A 15,236-nucleotide genomic window follows, 5' to 3' on the forward strand; every position below is an offset into this window, starting at 1 on the left:
CGCAGGGATAATTTGACGGGCGCCACTGACAACTGAATTTAGCTTCGTTAAAATTCACAAGGTGTATATACATACGCATTTAAAGTTCTTCGTTTTATCCGTTTTAACCGTCAACGGTGGATGGAGTTTTCTTGGTAATTGGTGAAGAATTTTAGAATTAAAACATAATTAACACATTCACATTCCAAGGCACTTCCGATGCTGATGTGCTGTTCGATAACTGTCAGAGCGCAGCCAACAAATGTTTAAGAACATGATGAATATTGTTGGACTGTAGTCTTTATACGTTTTCATGTTGTGTGCTTTGCCTTCAGAGCGGAATATGCAAACGCTCCTTACGAATCAGATATCCGGACGGTGACGAAGACTCGTTGGATGTGTGCAGCATGAAGGATTCAATTCCCACTTCAATTGAAGGCTGGTAAGGCCGCGAGCACGACATCATCGATCGAGAGCAGGAACAAAAAGAAGAAACGAAGCAGTTTATATTGTTGTAGCGCATGTACATTCTACAGTAGAACGTCGATTATCCGGGGACGGATTAACCGGCGGGCGGCTTAACCGTGCGCATAAATCTAACAGCTGACGTACAGCGAAAGCAAAGTGTTATAAATGACAAGGTGAAGTTGTTCAGAGCAAAATGACATTTCTCGACTTGACATTTCTCTTCCGGGGGCTCCGGTATAAAAATCGGGGAGGGCTGGTGCGGGGTAATTTATTTATTTATTTATTTATTTATTTAAATCAAAGTTATCGGGCAGTATGCCTAAATAACTTAATGCTTACAGAGTACAAGTTTACATTATGGCCCTAGAACTAACATGAATATGCTGACGCAGCTGACTAACGGATTGATTGAAATCTGCTGATAACCCTAACCTATTATACACATCAATCATTTTGAGCAGTGGATCATTGGCACCAAAACCAGTCGATCTAAAAGGGCTTCTTAGTAGCTCTCTACTTCTAAGACCTCTAGAGGGAGTAGAAAAGCAAATAAAATTTAAAATGTCAGGTGCATCAAAATCTCCAATTAATAATTTATGCATAAAAGTTATCTGAGCCGTAGTTCTCCTATGCTGTAAAGTCTCTAAGCCGAATAGTAAACACCGAACATTATACGAAGGACGTGAAATTTGGTTTGACCAGGGAAGACGATGAAACATTACACGTGTGATTTTTTTCTGAATTTTTTCAATTTTATCTATGTATGTGATTTGATGGGGACACCAAACTACACTGGCAAATTCCAGGATGGGACGGACTAGAGAACAGTATAATGTTTTTAAACTGAAAGGATCTTTAAAGTCGGCCGAGACACGTAAGACAAATCCTAACAGTTTAAGAGCTTTAGTGACGATAGTTTGATAATGGCTAGATAAACTAAGCTTACTGTCTAAAATAACTCCTAAGTCCCGAACCTGAGAAAAACGTGGAACGCTGTCTTCATTGATTTTGTAGTTATAAATAATAGGATTTTTTTTCTTTGAGAATGTTATACAACTACATTTGCTAACATTAAGTAACATTTCATTATTAAAACACCATGCAGAAAAATAGTTTAACGAGTCTTGTAACATTTCACAGTCGTCAGAATATTTAACAGGTAGGAACATTTTTAGATCGTCAGCATATAATAACAATTTAACATGAGGAATAGCAAACACGACATCGTTAATAAATATAATAAATAGTAAAGGTCCTAATATACTCCCTTGAGGAACACCAGATAAATTATGGAATGTGGCAGATAAACTAGTTCCTATCTTAACGTTAATGCAACGATCAGTTAAATAACTTCTTAACCACTCAACAACATTTGTGTGAACACCATACTTTGATAATTTAGATAGCAATAGAAAGTGGTTGACCTTGTCAAAAGCAGCGCAGAAGTCAGTATAAATGACGTCAACCTGTAAGCCCTTGTCAATATAGGAGTGGCAAAAGTTAAGTAAGTATATTAGATTGGTCTCAATCGATCGTTTCGGCATAAAGCCATGTTGAACATTAGAAATTAATGGTGAAAAGGCTTGGAGCATATGACGAGACATTATCTTTTCAAACAGTTTACTGCACGCACATAACATAGAAATTCCTCTATAATTGCACACATTACTTTTGTCAGATTTTTTATAAACAGGAAACATCCACGATGATTTCCAAAGACGCGGGAAGCATTTCGATTGCAAGGATTTGTTGAATAGTTTGGTCAGTATGGGAATGAGAGCAGCCTTGCAATTAATGAGAATTGCGCTGGGAATATTGTCAGGCCCAGGTGCGTAGGAAAGCTTCAACAACGAAATAGCAGATTCCACCTCATCATCGTTGATTAGTGGTGTGCATAAATTAACCTCATCATTTATGAAGGATAAAGCCGATGTTGAGTTAGACGGAACCGAGGAATTGTTGGTGTACACAGAAGAGAAATATGAGGCAAATGCATTGCAAAACTCTTCATCTCCGGTAATGGTGTTTCCCTCAAACTGCATCGAGGAAGGAAGTCGTCCACAGGATTCCTTATCTTTAGCAAATTTCCAGAATGATGTGGGATGTCTTTTGATATTGATTTCAATTTTCCTGACGTAGTTGGCGTAGGCGGTTCGGTTCAGCTGCTTATATATTTTTGAGGCGCGAGCAAAATTTATTTGATTAGTGCTGTTTTTTAGTCGATGCAGTTTTTTAAGGGCCCGTGATCTTCGACGTTTAGCCAAACGTAGTGCAGAATTGGTCCATGGTGGATGAGCACGAACATTAAACCGTGGGATGAATTGTTCATACAGTTCATTCATTTGAGAAGAAAATTCAGCCACACTGTCGTTGATGTCGTCATGGTCAGCGATAGAGTCCCAGTTGATTTGGTTAAGTGCAGAAACGAGATCAGTGAAATTAGTTCGTCTAAAATTGAAATCTGCTTGACGTGGGGGTTTAGATGACGGCACACTGTATTGCGGGAGCGTGAAGTATGTAAGTAAAGCTGGATGATGTCCATCAGGTTCAACAATGATGAAATGAAATTTGTGTGCAGAGAATGACAGATGTCCCCCACAATGTCGCCCAGCAAAAGCGATAAAAATCAACCTTCTAAATACATTATCCTTGAGCGAAAGTTTGCAGCGATAATCAATTGGGTAACCAGTTTCTTGTGCAGCTCGGTAGTGTCTAGGGGTATTTTCGAAATTCATTTTTGTTCATGAACAGTTGTTAAACCTACAGTCATTGATTAAAATAATATTCTACTAACGATTAATCGATTGATTCTAGGTGAATTAATAATAAAACTAGTGAATTTGATATGTTTTATATGCGTTTGACATTTCTTGGACCATTATCCGTGCAAATCGATTAACCGGCAACCGTCCGGTCCAAGGTGTTATAAATGAAATACATACAAATACTAAATACATTATCCTTGGTCTAAATACATTATCCTTGGTCCGGTCCCGAGCTGCCCGGATAATCGACGCTCTACTGTACGTACATGCGTTTTTTTATCTTAGCTTAAAATGATTATTCTGTAATCTCAATAATTATTTTCGCAATTGACTGCTCCATTATTTCGACGGCTTGAAGTCTAATGCAACGATTGAGTAAGAAATCTAATGCAAATGATTTTTGAAATAATACCATTTGAATACATTTACAGCTCACTAGTACTGGTCGATGTTATATAAAAAAATGTCGAAAATGTCAATTGGGATATTTGGCGTACCGTCCTACGCGGACATGCCGGCCTTTCAGGCTTGCGAGACTGAATTCATTACCACGCAACGCAGCTGGACAGTCCATCCTAATCTTGAACCCAAGACGAGCATGTTATTGAGTCTTCGAGTTGTTGACTGTACCACGGGACCGTACTGGTCGAATGTACAGGAATAATTAACAGCGAAGATTGTTGTATTTTTTGTCTTTTAAATCACACATTACATGTACCTTTTTAGCTATCTCTAAGGCGTGATGACTGCAATAAGCACATAAGTTGTAAACCAAATCGTTTGGACCCCAAAAAATAAACGAAGAAAAAAAAACATGTCCATGTAGACCATATGGAAAATGGCGCGCTTGTTTAAACAGAAATGATCATCAGTATTCTAATGATAGCATTTATGTCGTCATTTAGAATACATCGCAACGGCGTCCAGTGCGGGATCACACTGTTGCACGCCACAAATGCCCGCGCCCGCGCGGAAGCTGATTGCTGCTGCCAGTGGGGCCAGCAGATTATGGATCTTTGTTTAATTTCATACCCCCCCGATCTGATAAAAAGCGACTTGACGGCAGTCTGGAGTCTTGTTGTTAGGTTAAACAGTAACAGTTTGTTTTACGAGCTCTCCCGCGAGTACTGGGAGGTTTGTTTCCCGGTGCAACCGTTGAGTGAAGATTTACAGCTCACCTTATCCACCGGGTGGGACGAATGATGGCAGGGTGGACGGCAAGAGGAGGTGCAGAATTTCTATCATGGTACCGCGGTGATATAAAGAGATGAAATCAGCAAAACTGCCGAGATTCCGCCCCGATTTGACAGGAAGAAAGTCAGCTATTCGCTCTTTAATCTTAGACACTGTAAGTCAGTTTGGCAAGATGACCCCAAATATGGACGAAGCGATAGAAAAGCTCCCTGGTAAGCGGTTTGGTTGTTAGATTTTGAACGAGAATGGTCGGTACATTTGCAGTTTTTTTGTCCCATTGTTCTACCAGAACCTAAAGATGTCACATACCAGCGTCCCGTAAAGCTTGACGACGCTCTCTTGATGACCAGTAAGTATTTTAATGTGGTAGTTGCGTGACCAATCTTGATTCCAGCATCGCTTTTCTGTCTCCTGTTCGGTTACAGAATTCGGCATCTATAATCTGTGCTTGATTACGATTTCTGGTACTATCCTGGCGGCAGTGCTGCTGGAAACGTTGGGCATCAGTTATGTACTGCCTGTTGCAGAATGTGATTTGATGTTGACTACCAAAGAAAAGGGTATCTTAAGTGCAATTTCGTTTGCTGGCATTATCAGCAGCTCTCACCTATGGGGCTTCTTGGCCGATACCAGAGGGAGAAGAACGGTTATACTGCCGACACTGTTTCTTGCATTTGCGTCTACCGTCCTGTCCAGCTTTACGACCAATTTTTGGTTAATCACGATTACGCGCTTCTTTACAGGATTTTTGTGAGTATCAAAATCAGTGCAAAGAAGTGATTTTTCAGCAACGATTAAGAATCAACGGTTAACAATTTTTACAGCATTTCCGGCTCATCGGCAACGATCTACGCCTACCTTGGAGAGTTTCACGCGAAATCCAACAGCTCCCGTGCCATAATGGGAGCGTCTTTTGTGTTCGGAGTAGGCTGCATTCTGCTGCCTCTGATCGCATGGTCTGTTATTAATCAGGAGTGGGAATATACCCTTCCCCTGCTCAATATTGTTTATAGGCCATGGCGCCTGTTTATCGTGGTGTGCGGATTGCCCAGTCTCGTCTGTGGGCTAGCATTGCTTTACTTTCCCGAGAGTCCAAAGTTTTTGTTCTCCCGAGGGCATGAACAGGATACAATCATGATTATGCACAAAATGTACCGATGGAACACTGGCGGTAAGGGTCCCAAACTGGCGCTTACTTCGCTGCTACAGGAGACTGAAGCGCAGCAAACCAAAATTCGCCGCGAAGAATCAGCCAACAATAAAAGTGTTCTACGGCTGCTAAAACAAATGTGGCAGCAAACGGCACCGTTGTTTATGGGCCAGTACTTGAAGCGAACCACCATCATTTGTGTGCTACAGTTTGGCATTTACCTGACATCGAACGGAATGTACATGTTCTTTCCGGACATTTTGAACCGCATCGCCGAACTGGAGGATCAAGGTGTCGGCCGCACCACTATCTGTCAGGCGGTCTACGCGACACAGGTCGATATAAGCCAGCTACAGCAGCACGACGTTAATGCGACAGCACTGCCCGAAGTGTGCCATCAAAAGCTGGATATTTCCGCCTATGAGCATTCGTTCGTGCTGGAAACTATTTACGCGCTAGGCTTTGCCGTAATAGGACTTATTATCAATGCGGTTGGCAAGCTTCCGATCTTGGTGTTCATATTTGGTGTTTGCGGCATTAGCGGGATACTCATCGTGTTCATAGATCTACCATTGCTTGCCATCTGGTTCTATGTAATCCTGCTAACTTGTGGGTTCTGCATCAGCGTAGTCAATGCATGCACGGTAGACCTTTTCCCGACTAACTTGCGGTAAGCGATCGCGAACAGCTCAATGCTCTGTGTCATGTGAAGCACACTCAATTGTTTCTTTTTCTTTTACAGTGCCATGGCGGTGTGCATTTCGCTAATGTTTGGAAGATTGGGAAGCGTCGTTGGTGCGAATATTGTCGGGTTTCTGCTGGATTCACAGTGCGAGCTAACGTTCTGGATATCGGGCATTTCACTGATAGGTTGCGGAGTGCTGTCCTTTTTCATTCCCAACATTTACAAACGAAATGCGTTGGAAGATAGAATCAGTATTTCATCACGATAAACATCCAGTGCAGTCAGTGTCCGGGATGGCAACATCATAATAATTCACTATCGTAATAGCTTTTAAGCTTAAACCTGATTCACCATAGAGACTGAAATATACCAATCGTTTTGTAGAGCAAAAGAATGTCCGCATAGATTGGAATGAGTGGCGTTTCATACTACTTACCAACAATTTAGACATAACATTTTAAAGTAACTAGTTGACAAACGCAAGAGTCCGTATAGAGGTAGTAACTCCAGATAAGTAAGCAAGATAACTAAAACTGTTGTGTATATGCTCAAACGAACGAACAATCAGCGCTAATAATGGAACATTGCCGGAATAGATTCGTAAAGAAAAAAAAATACAATTTTAATTTGCCATACATATTTCAAGTGTTCTCAAGTCAAGATTCAAGTCTATTTTATGTCTATTTCGCTTGCACACTTGCTGATCAATTCTAGTGGAATGAACAAAAGATGAAATCAATGCAACTAAAATTTACAGTGTACGTTTCCTCCGAATTGTGTTGTTTATCAACTGTCATTCTTTCCGCCTTGCATGTTGCCGGTTCACTCGTCTGTACGTTCTACCTAAACGCATTGCCTACCGCGAGTTGAAAGGTGCAAGGTTGCATTTTTATATATCGGTGTGAAAAGTAGACGAACGTAATCCAATATAACAAAAAATCACCGCAAAGCGTAAATTGTAAGTCATTCCATCTCTTCCCCAAACATATCCCCATACATATCTTTACTCAAATAGCCATTACAGCTATTGTTGTGCTGTATTTGCGTGATGCGTACATTTCGCTGAAGTGTGTATGCTATTGTTTAGTGACGGCCATTTATTCCATTTCCATTGGACATACATTTACTGCTGCAGTCAGCGAATTTGGCGCTGAACGGCTTGTCATCGAAAAAAAAAAACAAAAAACCATCAGGGGAAGGACCGCATCATGTGGGACGACGAATGTTGGGACGACGATGCATCCCAGGCACGATCTGCGACTACGGTAGCTGCGGTATCACAACAGTACCAACGTGAACCAGATGCACCACCACCGAAGTCGTACGAGCCTGAGAAGAGATCGTATCAACGTGAAAGACGTACTCGAGAGCATACAGCGTCTCATGGTGACAGTATTCGGATAGAGGTACGCGGAAACGTTGTACCGCGAATCATTGGAAAACAAGGCGCCACCATACGGGACTTACGCTCCCGGACCAACGCACGCATCGATGTTGGTAAGACGCTTTTGCTGCAAACTTTCTTCTTAACGTTCGTGATGTTTATTGTTCTTGGCTCTTCCGCAGATCACGATCGGAGCGCGAGCGAAATGGGAACGGTCACCATCTCCGGGGATCCGGAGAGCGTCGAAGCAGCTCGAAAGGCCGTTTACGAGATTATGAATTCATCAGACTCGTCGCGTCCTCCGAGATCGGGATACAGTGGTGGTTCGTCTAACGATCGACGTGATCGACGTGATGATCGTGGCAATCGTTACGAAGACTCGGATAGAGGAGGTTGGTCAAGGTCCGGTGAAAGTTCGTACGGTGGTCGTGGCGGTGGTGGACGAGATCGAGATCGTCCAGGTAGAAATTACAACGACTTCTACGGATCTAGCGATCGGTCGGGAAACGCTGGTGGTGGTGGTGGTCACAGCCGATATTCGTCTCATTCTCATGCAGATGCGTATGCTACAAGCGACGAAATAATCGACTGGGCGTCGCTGAATAAAGAAGCCGACGAGGCATTCAAGGAACGGTGGGCAAAGTGTCCTCCGCTCGTGAAAATGTTCTACAACGAACGCGAAGAGGTGGCAAACATGAGACCGGAGCAAGTAGCAGCGTTCCGGGAGGCGAACAACAATATCGTGGTAGAGCGTACCTTCAAGGACGAAAAGGATAATGAACGGAAGCCGATACCGAATCCGGTCAGCGAATTTCATCAGGCGTTCGGAGAATATCCAGACCTCATGGAGGAGCTTCGCAAGCAGAAGTTTACCACTCCGACCCCAATTCAAGCACAAGCGTGGCCTATACTGCTGCGCGGCGAAGATCTGATCGGAATCGCACAGACCGGTACGGGTAAAACGCTGGCCTTCCTGCTTCCCGCGCTCATTCACATCGAGGGGCAACCGATCCCTCGGGGTGAGCGGGGCGGACCGAACGTGCTCGTGCTGGCACCGACCCGCGAGCTCGCCTTGCAGATTGAGAAGGAGGTAGCAAAGTATCAATTCCGTGGCATAAAGGCCGTCTGCCTGTACGGTGGCGGTGATCGCCGGGCGCAAATCAACGTCGTCCGAAATGGGGTCGAAATTTTGATTGCCACACCGGGTCGTTTGAACGATCTTGTGCAGGAAGGCGTGGTGGATGTGTCGACCATCACGTACCTCATACTGGACGAAGCGGATCGTATGCTGGACATGGGCTTCGAGCCGCAGATCCGCAAAGTGCTGCTGGACGTGCGTCCCGACCGTCAAACGGTGATGACCAGCGCCACCTGGCCCGATGGCGTCCGCCGGCTGGCTCAGAGCTACATGCACGATCCAATCCAGGTGTACATCGGAACGCTAGATCTGGCCGCCACGCACACCGTAACGCAGGTGATCGAGGTGATGGATGAGGAGGATAAGTTCCAACGCATCAACGAGTTTGTCCGGGACATGCAGCCAACGGATAAGGTGATCATTTTCTGCGGTAAGAAAACGCGTGCCGACGATCTGTCGTCCGAGTTTATCCTGAGCAACATCTCGTGCCAAGCGATTCACGGCAACCGTGAACAGAGTGACCGCGAACAAGCACTGGAGGACATTAAGAATGGTACGGTGAAGATACTCATCGCTACCGACGTGGCGTCCCGGGGGCTTGACATCGAGGACATTACGCACGTGGTGAATTATGATTTTCCACGCAATATCGAAGAGTACGTCCATCGTGTGGGCCGTACGGGGCGTGCTGGACGGACCGGCATTTCGTTAAGCTTCATGACGCGCTCCGACTGGGGTGTGGCTGGTGAGCTGATCAAAATTCTGAAGGAAGCAGACCAAGAGGTACCGGACGAGGTGCGCGATATGGCACGCCGGTTTGAGGCTCGCAAGGAGCGCGATGGCGGTGGCGGTCGTGGCGGAAGGGGACGCGGATTCGGTGGAAATCGCCGATGGTAGACGACCGTTTTTTTTTTATTCTAAAGTTACCCACCGACGTAAGTTTCCGCTTACATTTACTTGTGGTCACTCGTGGAGCGTAATCTTCTTTAACCAAGCACTCCCAAGAGAACTGCCTGTTGCTGCTCATCTCTGCGCACAACGTGACTACATGTTCTACTTCTTACTCGTATTTTTTCCAAGATTCCTTTATTAATGTGCGAAGCACTTAGTGTGTAGGAGAAAGGACATAGGGTCTACTTTATTACCATCTGTTTCCTTCCAATGCAGAATGTGATTCAAGAAGACTATTAAATATATCGACGGTAATACCTTACCTTAGAGGGTGAACTTAAAAAAATGGACTCAGTTAACCAGCTGCTGCATCGTAACGGATTGTAAACGTAGCAAATGAATTCGAATATTATCATTTAAGTGTAAGTGCCTTCGACGTCATGGATGATCGATGTAAAGGGATTAATTGTGAGTGCTTCATGGCGTCTCATATGAACTGCTGATCCTTGTGATTATAATGAATTTGAGTTACTGAAATAAAACTACATAGCAAAACGCGCTAGCCTCTTGGATGCTGTTTTGGTGTTTTTTTCAGCCTACCACCTAGAAGAAGAAACCTTTATTTTGGTAAAAAAGACTTTATTTAAACTAGAAAAATGCAACACATGTGTAATGTTTCAAAAGCACCACTTTCCCTTTGCAAAGCAGAACACAATATTCCTACAGCGCCACAGTAAGGGCCCTTCCGGAAGACTGGTCAGGTTTTCGCTTCGCTTTGGTTCACTCCAAACCAGCTCAAACCGTTCTGATCGACTGTACCGCTTTCTTTGCTGCCTCGTCGAGATCGTGCGCGGACTCAATTTTCAGTCCGGACTGCTCCAGACTCTTTTTGGCCGCCTGCACGTTCGTTCCCTCTAGACGCACGATCAGCGGCACTTGCAGGTTCATCGTTTTCGTAGCATTCACGATACCGTTGGCGATCGTGGCACAATTGACGATTCCTCCGAACACGTTCACCAGAATGGCTTTCACATTCGTGTCCGAGGTAAGTATTTGGAACGCCTTCAGCACCTGATCCTCCTTGACGTTGCCACCGACGTCGAGGAAGTTGGCCGGACTGCCACCGTTCAGCTTGATTATGTCCATGGTTGCCATTGCCAGGCCGGCTCCGTTCACGAGACAACCAATGTTGCCCTCCATCGCAATGTAGTTCAGGTTGTATTTGGACGCTTCGACCTCCTTCGGATCGGTGTCTTCGTGTACTTCCATCGCAAAAATGTCCTTCTGCCGGAACTGTGCGTTGTCGTCGAAGTTTAGCTTCGCGTCGACCGAAATAACTCGCCCGTCGTCCGTCTCGGCGAGTGGATTAATTTCAATCTGCACCGCGTCTACCTTGGTGAACAGTCCGTACAGTTTCGTTATTTCGTCTGCCGCTTTGTCGACGAGAGGACCTTTGAATTCGAGAAATCTGGCAACATCGATCGCTTGCTCGCGCGAAATACCGCTGGTAATGTCAATCGGGATGGTTTTGATACGGTTGGGCGTTTCTTCGGCTACCGCCTCAATGTCCATACCACCGTCCGGCGAAGCGATCAAAACCGGACCATTGTGCTCACGATCCATTACGATCGAAAGGTACGTTTCGCGCACGATATTGATGCTATCCGCCACCATCACCTTCTTCACGAGGATGCCATCCTTTGGCGTTTGCTTTGTGATGAGTTTGTGGCCGACCATTTTCTCCACCAACGGGATGACTTCCGCGCGGCTGGTCGAGTAATAATGCAACAACGCTTTGTAAATTACACTTGAACGAATGCATCAAGATAGTCCAAGTAATGTACTTACTTCTTCGTGATGTGCACGCCACCCTTGAATCCATTATCGAAGTGACCTTTGCCACGACCACCCGCTAAGATTTGTGCTTTTACGACGTACTCGTTTACATCTAAGGCGAGCGAGAAAATTACAACAACAAATTACATTACGAGCAAATGGAAAACGGCACTGCATTAGAATGTTTGCTACTTACCGAAATCTTTCAACACATCCGCATCCTTTTTGCCCTCAAGGATACGGAAGTTTTGTATGGCCACTCCACTCTCTTCCAGCAGCTTCTTGCTTTGATACTCCAGCAAGTTTAAGTTTCGCTTCGGAACGCGGAAACACTGCAAGCGGTATGGTAGAACGATAGAAACATCATTCAAGGCGGTAATAAATATTAGACTTTTTACTTTCCTTTTTACTTACCGTCTGAATGGTGGGTTTTGCTAGATGCTTGCAAAATTTGGACAGGGAAGCTAATGCAGCCATATTGGTATAGAACCGTCGTGTGCTCGTTTCGGTGTTTCTTATCGCGCTGTCGAGACGAACTACCAACGATCTGGGCCAGCAGGACGGTCGGGCTCTGGACTGGACCGTATGGAACGTACGCCGTGTATGTGTGTGTGATAATCAAAATAAGCGATTAGATTGTAGCTCTTAGCAAAATGCGGTGTGGGTGATGGATGGTTGAGATAGCTCTGCTCTCTAGCACGTATGTATGCAAATTAAACGACTATAAAAGCATAAGAACCAGCGAAATAAAAAAAAACTGTACACGAAACGGCTGGATGGACATTACAAATAATTGCAACCGATTTGCGAACAATCGTGAACACAATTCGCAGTTCATACACTATTTCCCTGTTAGCAGACTATTACGACATCACAACAGTTGCCGGCAGCACATGCGGTTTTGAAGAGCCGGTCACGCTGCCAGCAAAAGGATGGTCGCCACAGTCCAACTCTGTTTTTTATCGTACAAGCTATGTGCTGCAGTCCATTAATAAACACTCACAGTACCTGTGATAAATGATTGCTGCCGGAAGAATTCACGTAAAACACTACTCCCACAGTGATTCTAACATGAAATTGTGAGAAATAGAACGATTATTGCTGTTGGAATGTTTTGGTTGAATGCAGGAAAAGGTTGGCTCATATGATTCGTATGAAGCACAAGATGTGTACAACCAGCCGATGTATCTGTTTCGTTCTGTTGGTATTAAATGCATTTAATAATCAATTCATTGCACAGCTGCAAAAAGCATACAATTTACTGCAAATAGTTGATGTTTTTTTTCAAACTGTCGTGATAATTTAATATCTTTTCAATACAATTTCAAGAAGCATATTAATTGCACCTTTTGTATAGCAACCTTGCAGTAACCGTTTCAAATGTCAATTTTGCCTGTTCGTAAACAGATGTGTTTACAGTGATGCAAACACTACACTGTACCCATTTCTAATGTGGTGATCAATTTAATACCATTTTGCTCGTTTATTTTCTCCTATTCATTTCTTTTATTGCTACTACCACCCCGCATTGAGCTCTCGTCAGTATTCGTTTCCTCCCTTCATGGGAATGTTTGATGAACGTATTCCAACCTTTTTTCCAGGATACGAATGGATCTAGCGGGTCTTATTCGTTGAATATTTCTTTAATTAGGATATTTAGTTTACAACCGGTCAATAAACAAATTATAGGACACACTCTTTCTTACAAAACAGAAGAAGAAGAATTCTACAAATTATTAATCATTTTCAAATTGCAAGTACAGCCAGAATAGAATAGTTGAACGCTTTTTAGTTGGCATGTTTTTTAGTTGAACGCTCGATAGTTGGCTTGGACAATCCTATAACAAATTTTACAAAAAGGTTCTCATTTTCAATCTCTCACTATAGAGCGTTACTTTTTCACTCCTATAGTGAGACGAAGTTGGTTAGTGAGTTGATGGTAGGTGCGGATAGCTTGGATGATTTTTGTACCGTGATGGTTCCTTGCACACTTCGGTGCACATAGCGATTCATCGATGTAGGCGTTGGACGAAAAACGACAAACCATAAACAATCCTATAACAAATTTTACAAAAAGGTTCTCATTTTCAATCTCTCACTATAGAGCGTTACTTTTTCACTCCTATAGTGAGACGAAGTTGGTTAGTGAGTTGATGGTAGGTGCGGATAGCTTGGATGATTTTTGTACCGTGATGGTTCCTTGCACACTTCGGTGCACATAGCGATTCATCGATGTAGGCGTTGGACGAAAAACGACAAACCATAAACAATCATTCAAATACCGTCCATACGTGTATAAAGTTGTGTAAGGCCGCAAATACGCAAATTCAGGATCAGTACATCGTCGAAAACTCCGAACAGAATTGGCTACTGCGAGCTGTCGAGAACCTCAAAGCGCTACGACTCATTAATCAGTAGGGGAAAGCGGGGCAAAATGGGCATGTGGGGCAAAATGGGCACCCTCTATTTAAGCATTATTTGACCACAAAGCTACTTTCCAATGCTCAAAATGTATTCATTAGAGTGTTTTATGAACACCATGTAAGTTTCATAACCCTAACACAAAAAATAACCAAGAAAAGTGCAAAATAAGGTTTAGTAGCATATTGATGTAATTTTTGTCACTTCGAAAATAAGCTTAACCCAGTGTCATAGGGATGCGTTGAAGTTTTACATTATATATTATTAAAGATATGATATTTCTATACAATTTGTCTGAAGAAAGCAAGGCGATCGAATGCGTATTTTTACTAATATAACATAAAATACAAAAATGCTTCACGTGGGGCAAAATGGGCAGTTACGCTTGGGGCAAAATGGGCAGATACTTTTGACAAATGGCGTTTGGTGAGGCTATGGTGTTGTATTTGTCGCCTCAATAATGATAACAGACACAGCTTCAAAAGAATCGATTTTGTAGATTTAAACGTGTTTAAACTGTTTTAATTTTGATAACATATTTTTGGAAGAATTTTAAGGGCTTTCCTGACCAGCAAAACAAAAAATAGAACGAAAATACAATTCACGAAACGGTGCGCAAAAGCATAGACCATTACCTAAGCGCAGTTGTTGTGGCCCATTTTACCCCAATGTTTTGACGTTTCACAGTTTGTTTACATATGCCCATTTTGCCCCAGGGATATGCCCATTTTACCCCGCGTGTCAAAATAGCTTCTCGTAAAACATCAACTTTTATTTTACACTGTTTTCATGATTTTAAGTTGTTTTCATTCTATGTTGCAATTTTAATCCATAGATAAATAGTGGAGGCATACAATAATGCATGAATAATTGTGTTTTGAGGCATATTCAATGGAATATTCAGTAATCTGCTTAACATGCCCATTTTGCCCCGCTTTCCCCTACCTGTGCGAAAGACGCCGCGGATGGCGCTGACGACGTTTCCGAGTATGCCGCATTCAGGCGACTTGGTACAGATACAGCCAAACCTGCTACAATGTGTCATATCCGCAGCCGAAATATTTTCCCTGGAGCACTCTTATGCTTTCGATGTGCTGGACAACGCATTAGGAAACGTGAACCGAGTGAACAACGAACAACGAAGTGTGTACTATGTAATTACCGCAGCAGTGGACAAATACGGTTTGACAGAACAATCCAGTGGAGAGGAGACACACAATAAACAAATATATTTCCTCGATAGACCTGGTGACACCGGGAATCCGTTTTGGCTCGAAACTATTCTAGGGTGTCATCAATCAAAAATTGCAATCGCAGTGGTTTCG

At 43.4% G+C, this 15,236-nt stretch overlaps 3 protein-coding genes across 6 annotated transcripts; 2 read left to right on the forward strand and 1 right to left on the reverse strand.

Annotated features, from left to right (window-relative positions):
* The first annotated feature begins 3,871 nt into the window (after window positions 1–3,871).
* LOC120949041 (synaptic vesicle glycoprotein 2B-like) lies at window positions 3,872–6,645 on the forward strand. Its single transcript, XM_040365999.2, has 5 exons — window positions 3,872–4,618; window positions 4,696–4,755; window positions 4,832–5,156; window positions 5,231–6,226; window positions 6,299–6,645. The coding sequence occupies exons 1-5, from the start codon at window positions 4,480–4,482 to the stop codon at window positions 6,507–6,509; spliced, it is 1,731 nt and encodes a 576-aa protein (XP_040221933.2). The 5' UTR covers window positions 3,872–4,479; the 3' UTR covers window positions 6,510–6,645.
* Window positions 6,646–7,088: 443 nt separating this feature from the next.
* Window positions 7,089–10,224, forward strand: LOC120949040 (probable ATP-dependent RNA helicase DDX43). Of its 3 annotated transcripts, none has more exons than XM_040365996.2 (3): window positions 7,089–7,199; window positions 7,257–7,738; window positions 7,808–10,224. In XM_040365996.2, the coding sequence occupies exons 2-3, from the start codon at window positions 7,450–7,452 to the stop codon at window positions 9,658–9,660; spliced, it is 2,142 nt and encodes a 713-aa protein (XP_040221930.2). In that variant the 5' UTR covers window positions 7,089–7,199; window positions 7,257–7,449; the 3' UTR covers window positions 9,661–10,224. The 3 variants fall into 3 exon arrangements, with proteins under 3 accessions (XP_040221930.2, XP_040221932.2, XP_040221931.2); XM_040365998.2 differs by having other exon boundaries at window positions 7,377–7,738; XM_040365997.2 differs by having other exon boundaries at window positions 7,090–7,199; window positions 7,266–7,738.
* Window positions 10,222–12,624, reverse strand: LOC120949042 (succinate--CoA ligase [GDP-forming] subunit beta, mitochondrial). 2 transcript variants are annotated; one of them, XM_040366002.2, is made up of 5 exons: window positions 12,499–12,624; window positions 11,905–12,066; window positions 11,687–11,822; window positions 11,503–11,602; window positions 10,222–11,422 (listed from the first exon to the last, which is right to left on the reverse strand). In XM_040366002.2, the coding sequence occupies exons 2-5, from the start codon at window positions 11,965–11,967 to the stop codon at window positions 10,450–10,452; spliced, it is 1,272 nt and encodes a 423-aa protein (XP_040221936.2). In that variant the 5' UTR covers window positions 11,968–12,066; window positions 12,499–12,624; the 3' UTR covers window positions 10,222–10,449. The 2 variants fall into 2 exon arrangements, with proteins under 2 accessions (XP_040221936.2, XP_040221938.2); XM_040366004.2 differs by having other exon boundaries at window positions 11,905–12,061; window positions 12,499–12,616.
* Between the last annotated feature and the right edge of the window lie 2,612 nt (window positions 12,625–15,236).

The sequence above is a fragment of the Anopheles coluzzii genome, chromosome 2, assembly GCF_943734685.1.
Source record: "Anopheles coluzzii chromosome 2, AcolN3, whole genome shotgun sequence".
In the NCBI taxonomy this organism is placed as follows: domain Eukaryota; kingdom Metazoa; phylum Arthropoda; class Insecta; order Diptera; family Culicidae; genus Anopheles; species Anopheles coluzzii.

What these genes read in the sequence shown, in the direction of transcription:
- LOC120949041 (XM_040365999.2), top strand. Translation starts at nt 4,480, where the DNA reads ATGAAATCAGCAAAACTGCCGAGATTCCGCCCCGATTTGACAGGAAGA. An exon ending in CGACGCTCTCTTGATGACCA is followed by an intron (nt 4,756 to 4,831) that starts GTAAGTATTTTA and finishes GTTCGGTTACAG; the next exon opens with AATTCGGCATCTATAATCTG. An exon ending in CTTTTCCCGACTAACTTGCG is followed by an intron (nt 6,227 to 6,298) that starts GTAAGCGATCGC and finishes TTTCTTTTACAG; the next exon opens with TGCCATGGCGGTGTGCATTT.
- LOC120949040 (XM_040365996.2), top strand. Translation starts at nt 7,450, where the DNA reads ATGTGGGACGACGAATGTTGGGACGACGATGCATCCCAGGCACGATCT. An exon ending in CAACGCACGCATCGATGTTG is followed by an intron (nt 7,739 to 7,807) that starts GTAAGACGCTTT and finishes GCTCTTCCGCAG; the next exon opens with ATCACGATCGGAGCGCGAGC.
- LOC120949042 (XM_040366002.2), bottom strand. Translation starts at nt 11,967, where the DNA reads ATGGCTGCATTAGCTTCCCTGTCCAAATTTTGCAAGCATCTAGCAAAA. An exon ending in CAAAACCCACCATTCAGACG is followed by an intron (nt 11,823 to 11,904) that starts GTAAGTAAAAAG and finishes TACCGCTTGCAG; the next exon opens with TGTTTCCGCGTTCCGAAGCG. An exon ending in GGATGTGTTGAAAGATTTCG is followed by an intron (nt 11,603 to 11,686) that starts GTAAGTAGCAAA and finishes CGCTCGCCTTAG; the next exon opens with ATGTAAACGAGTACGTCGTA.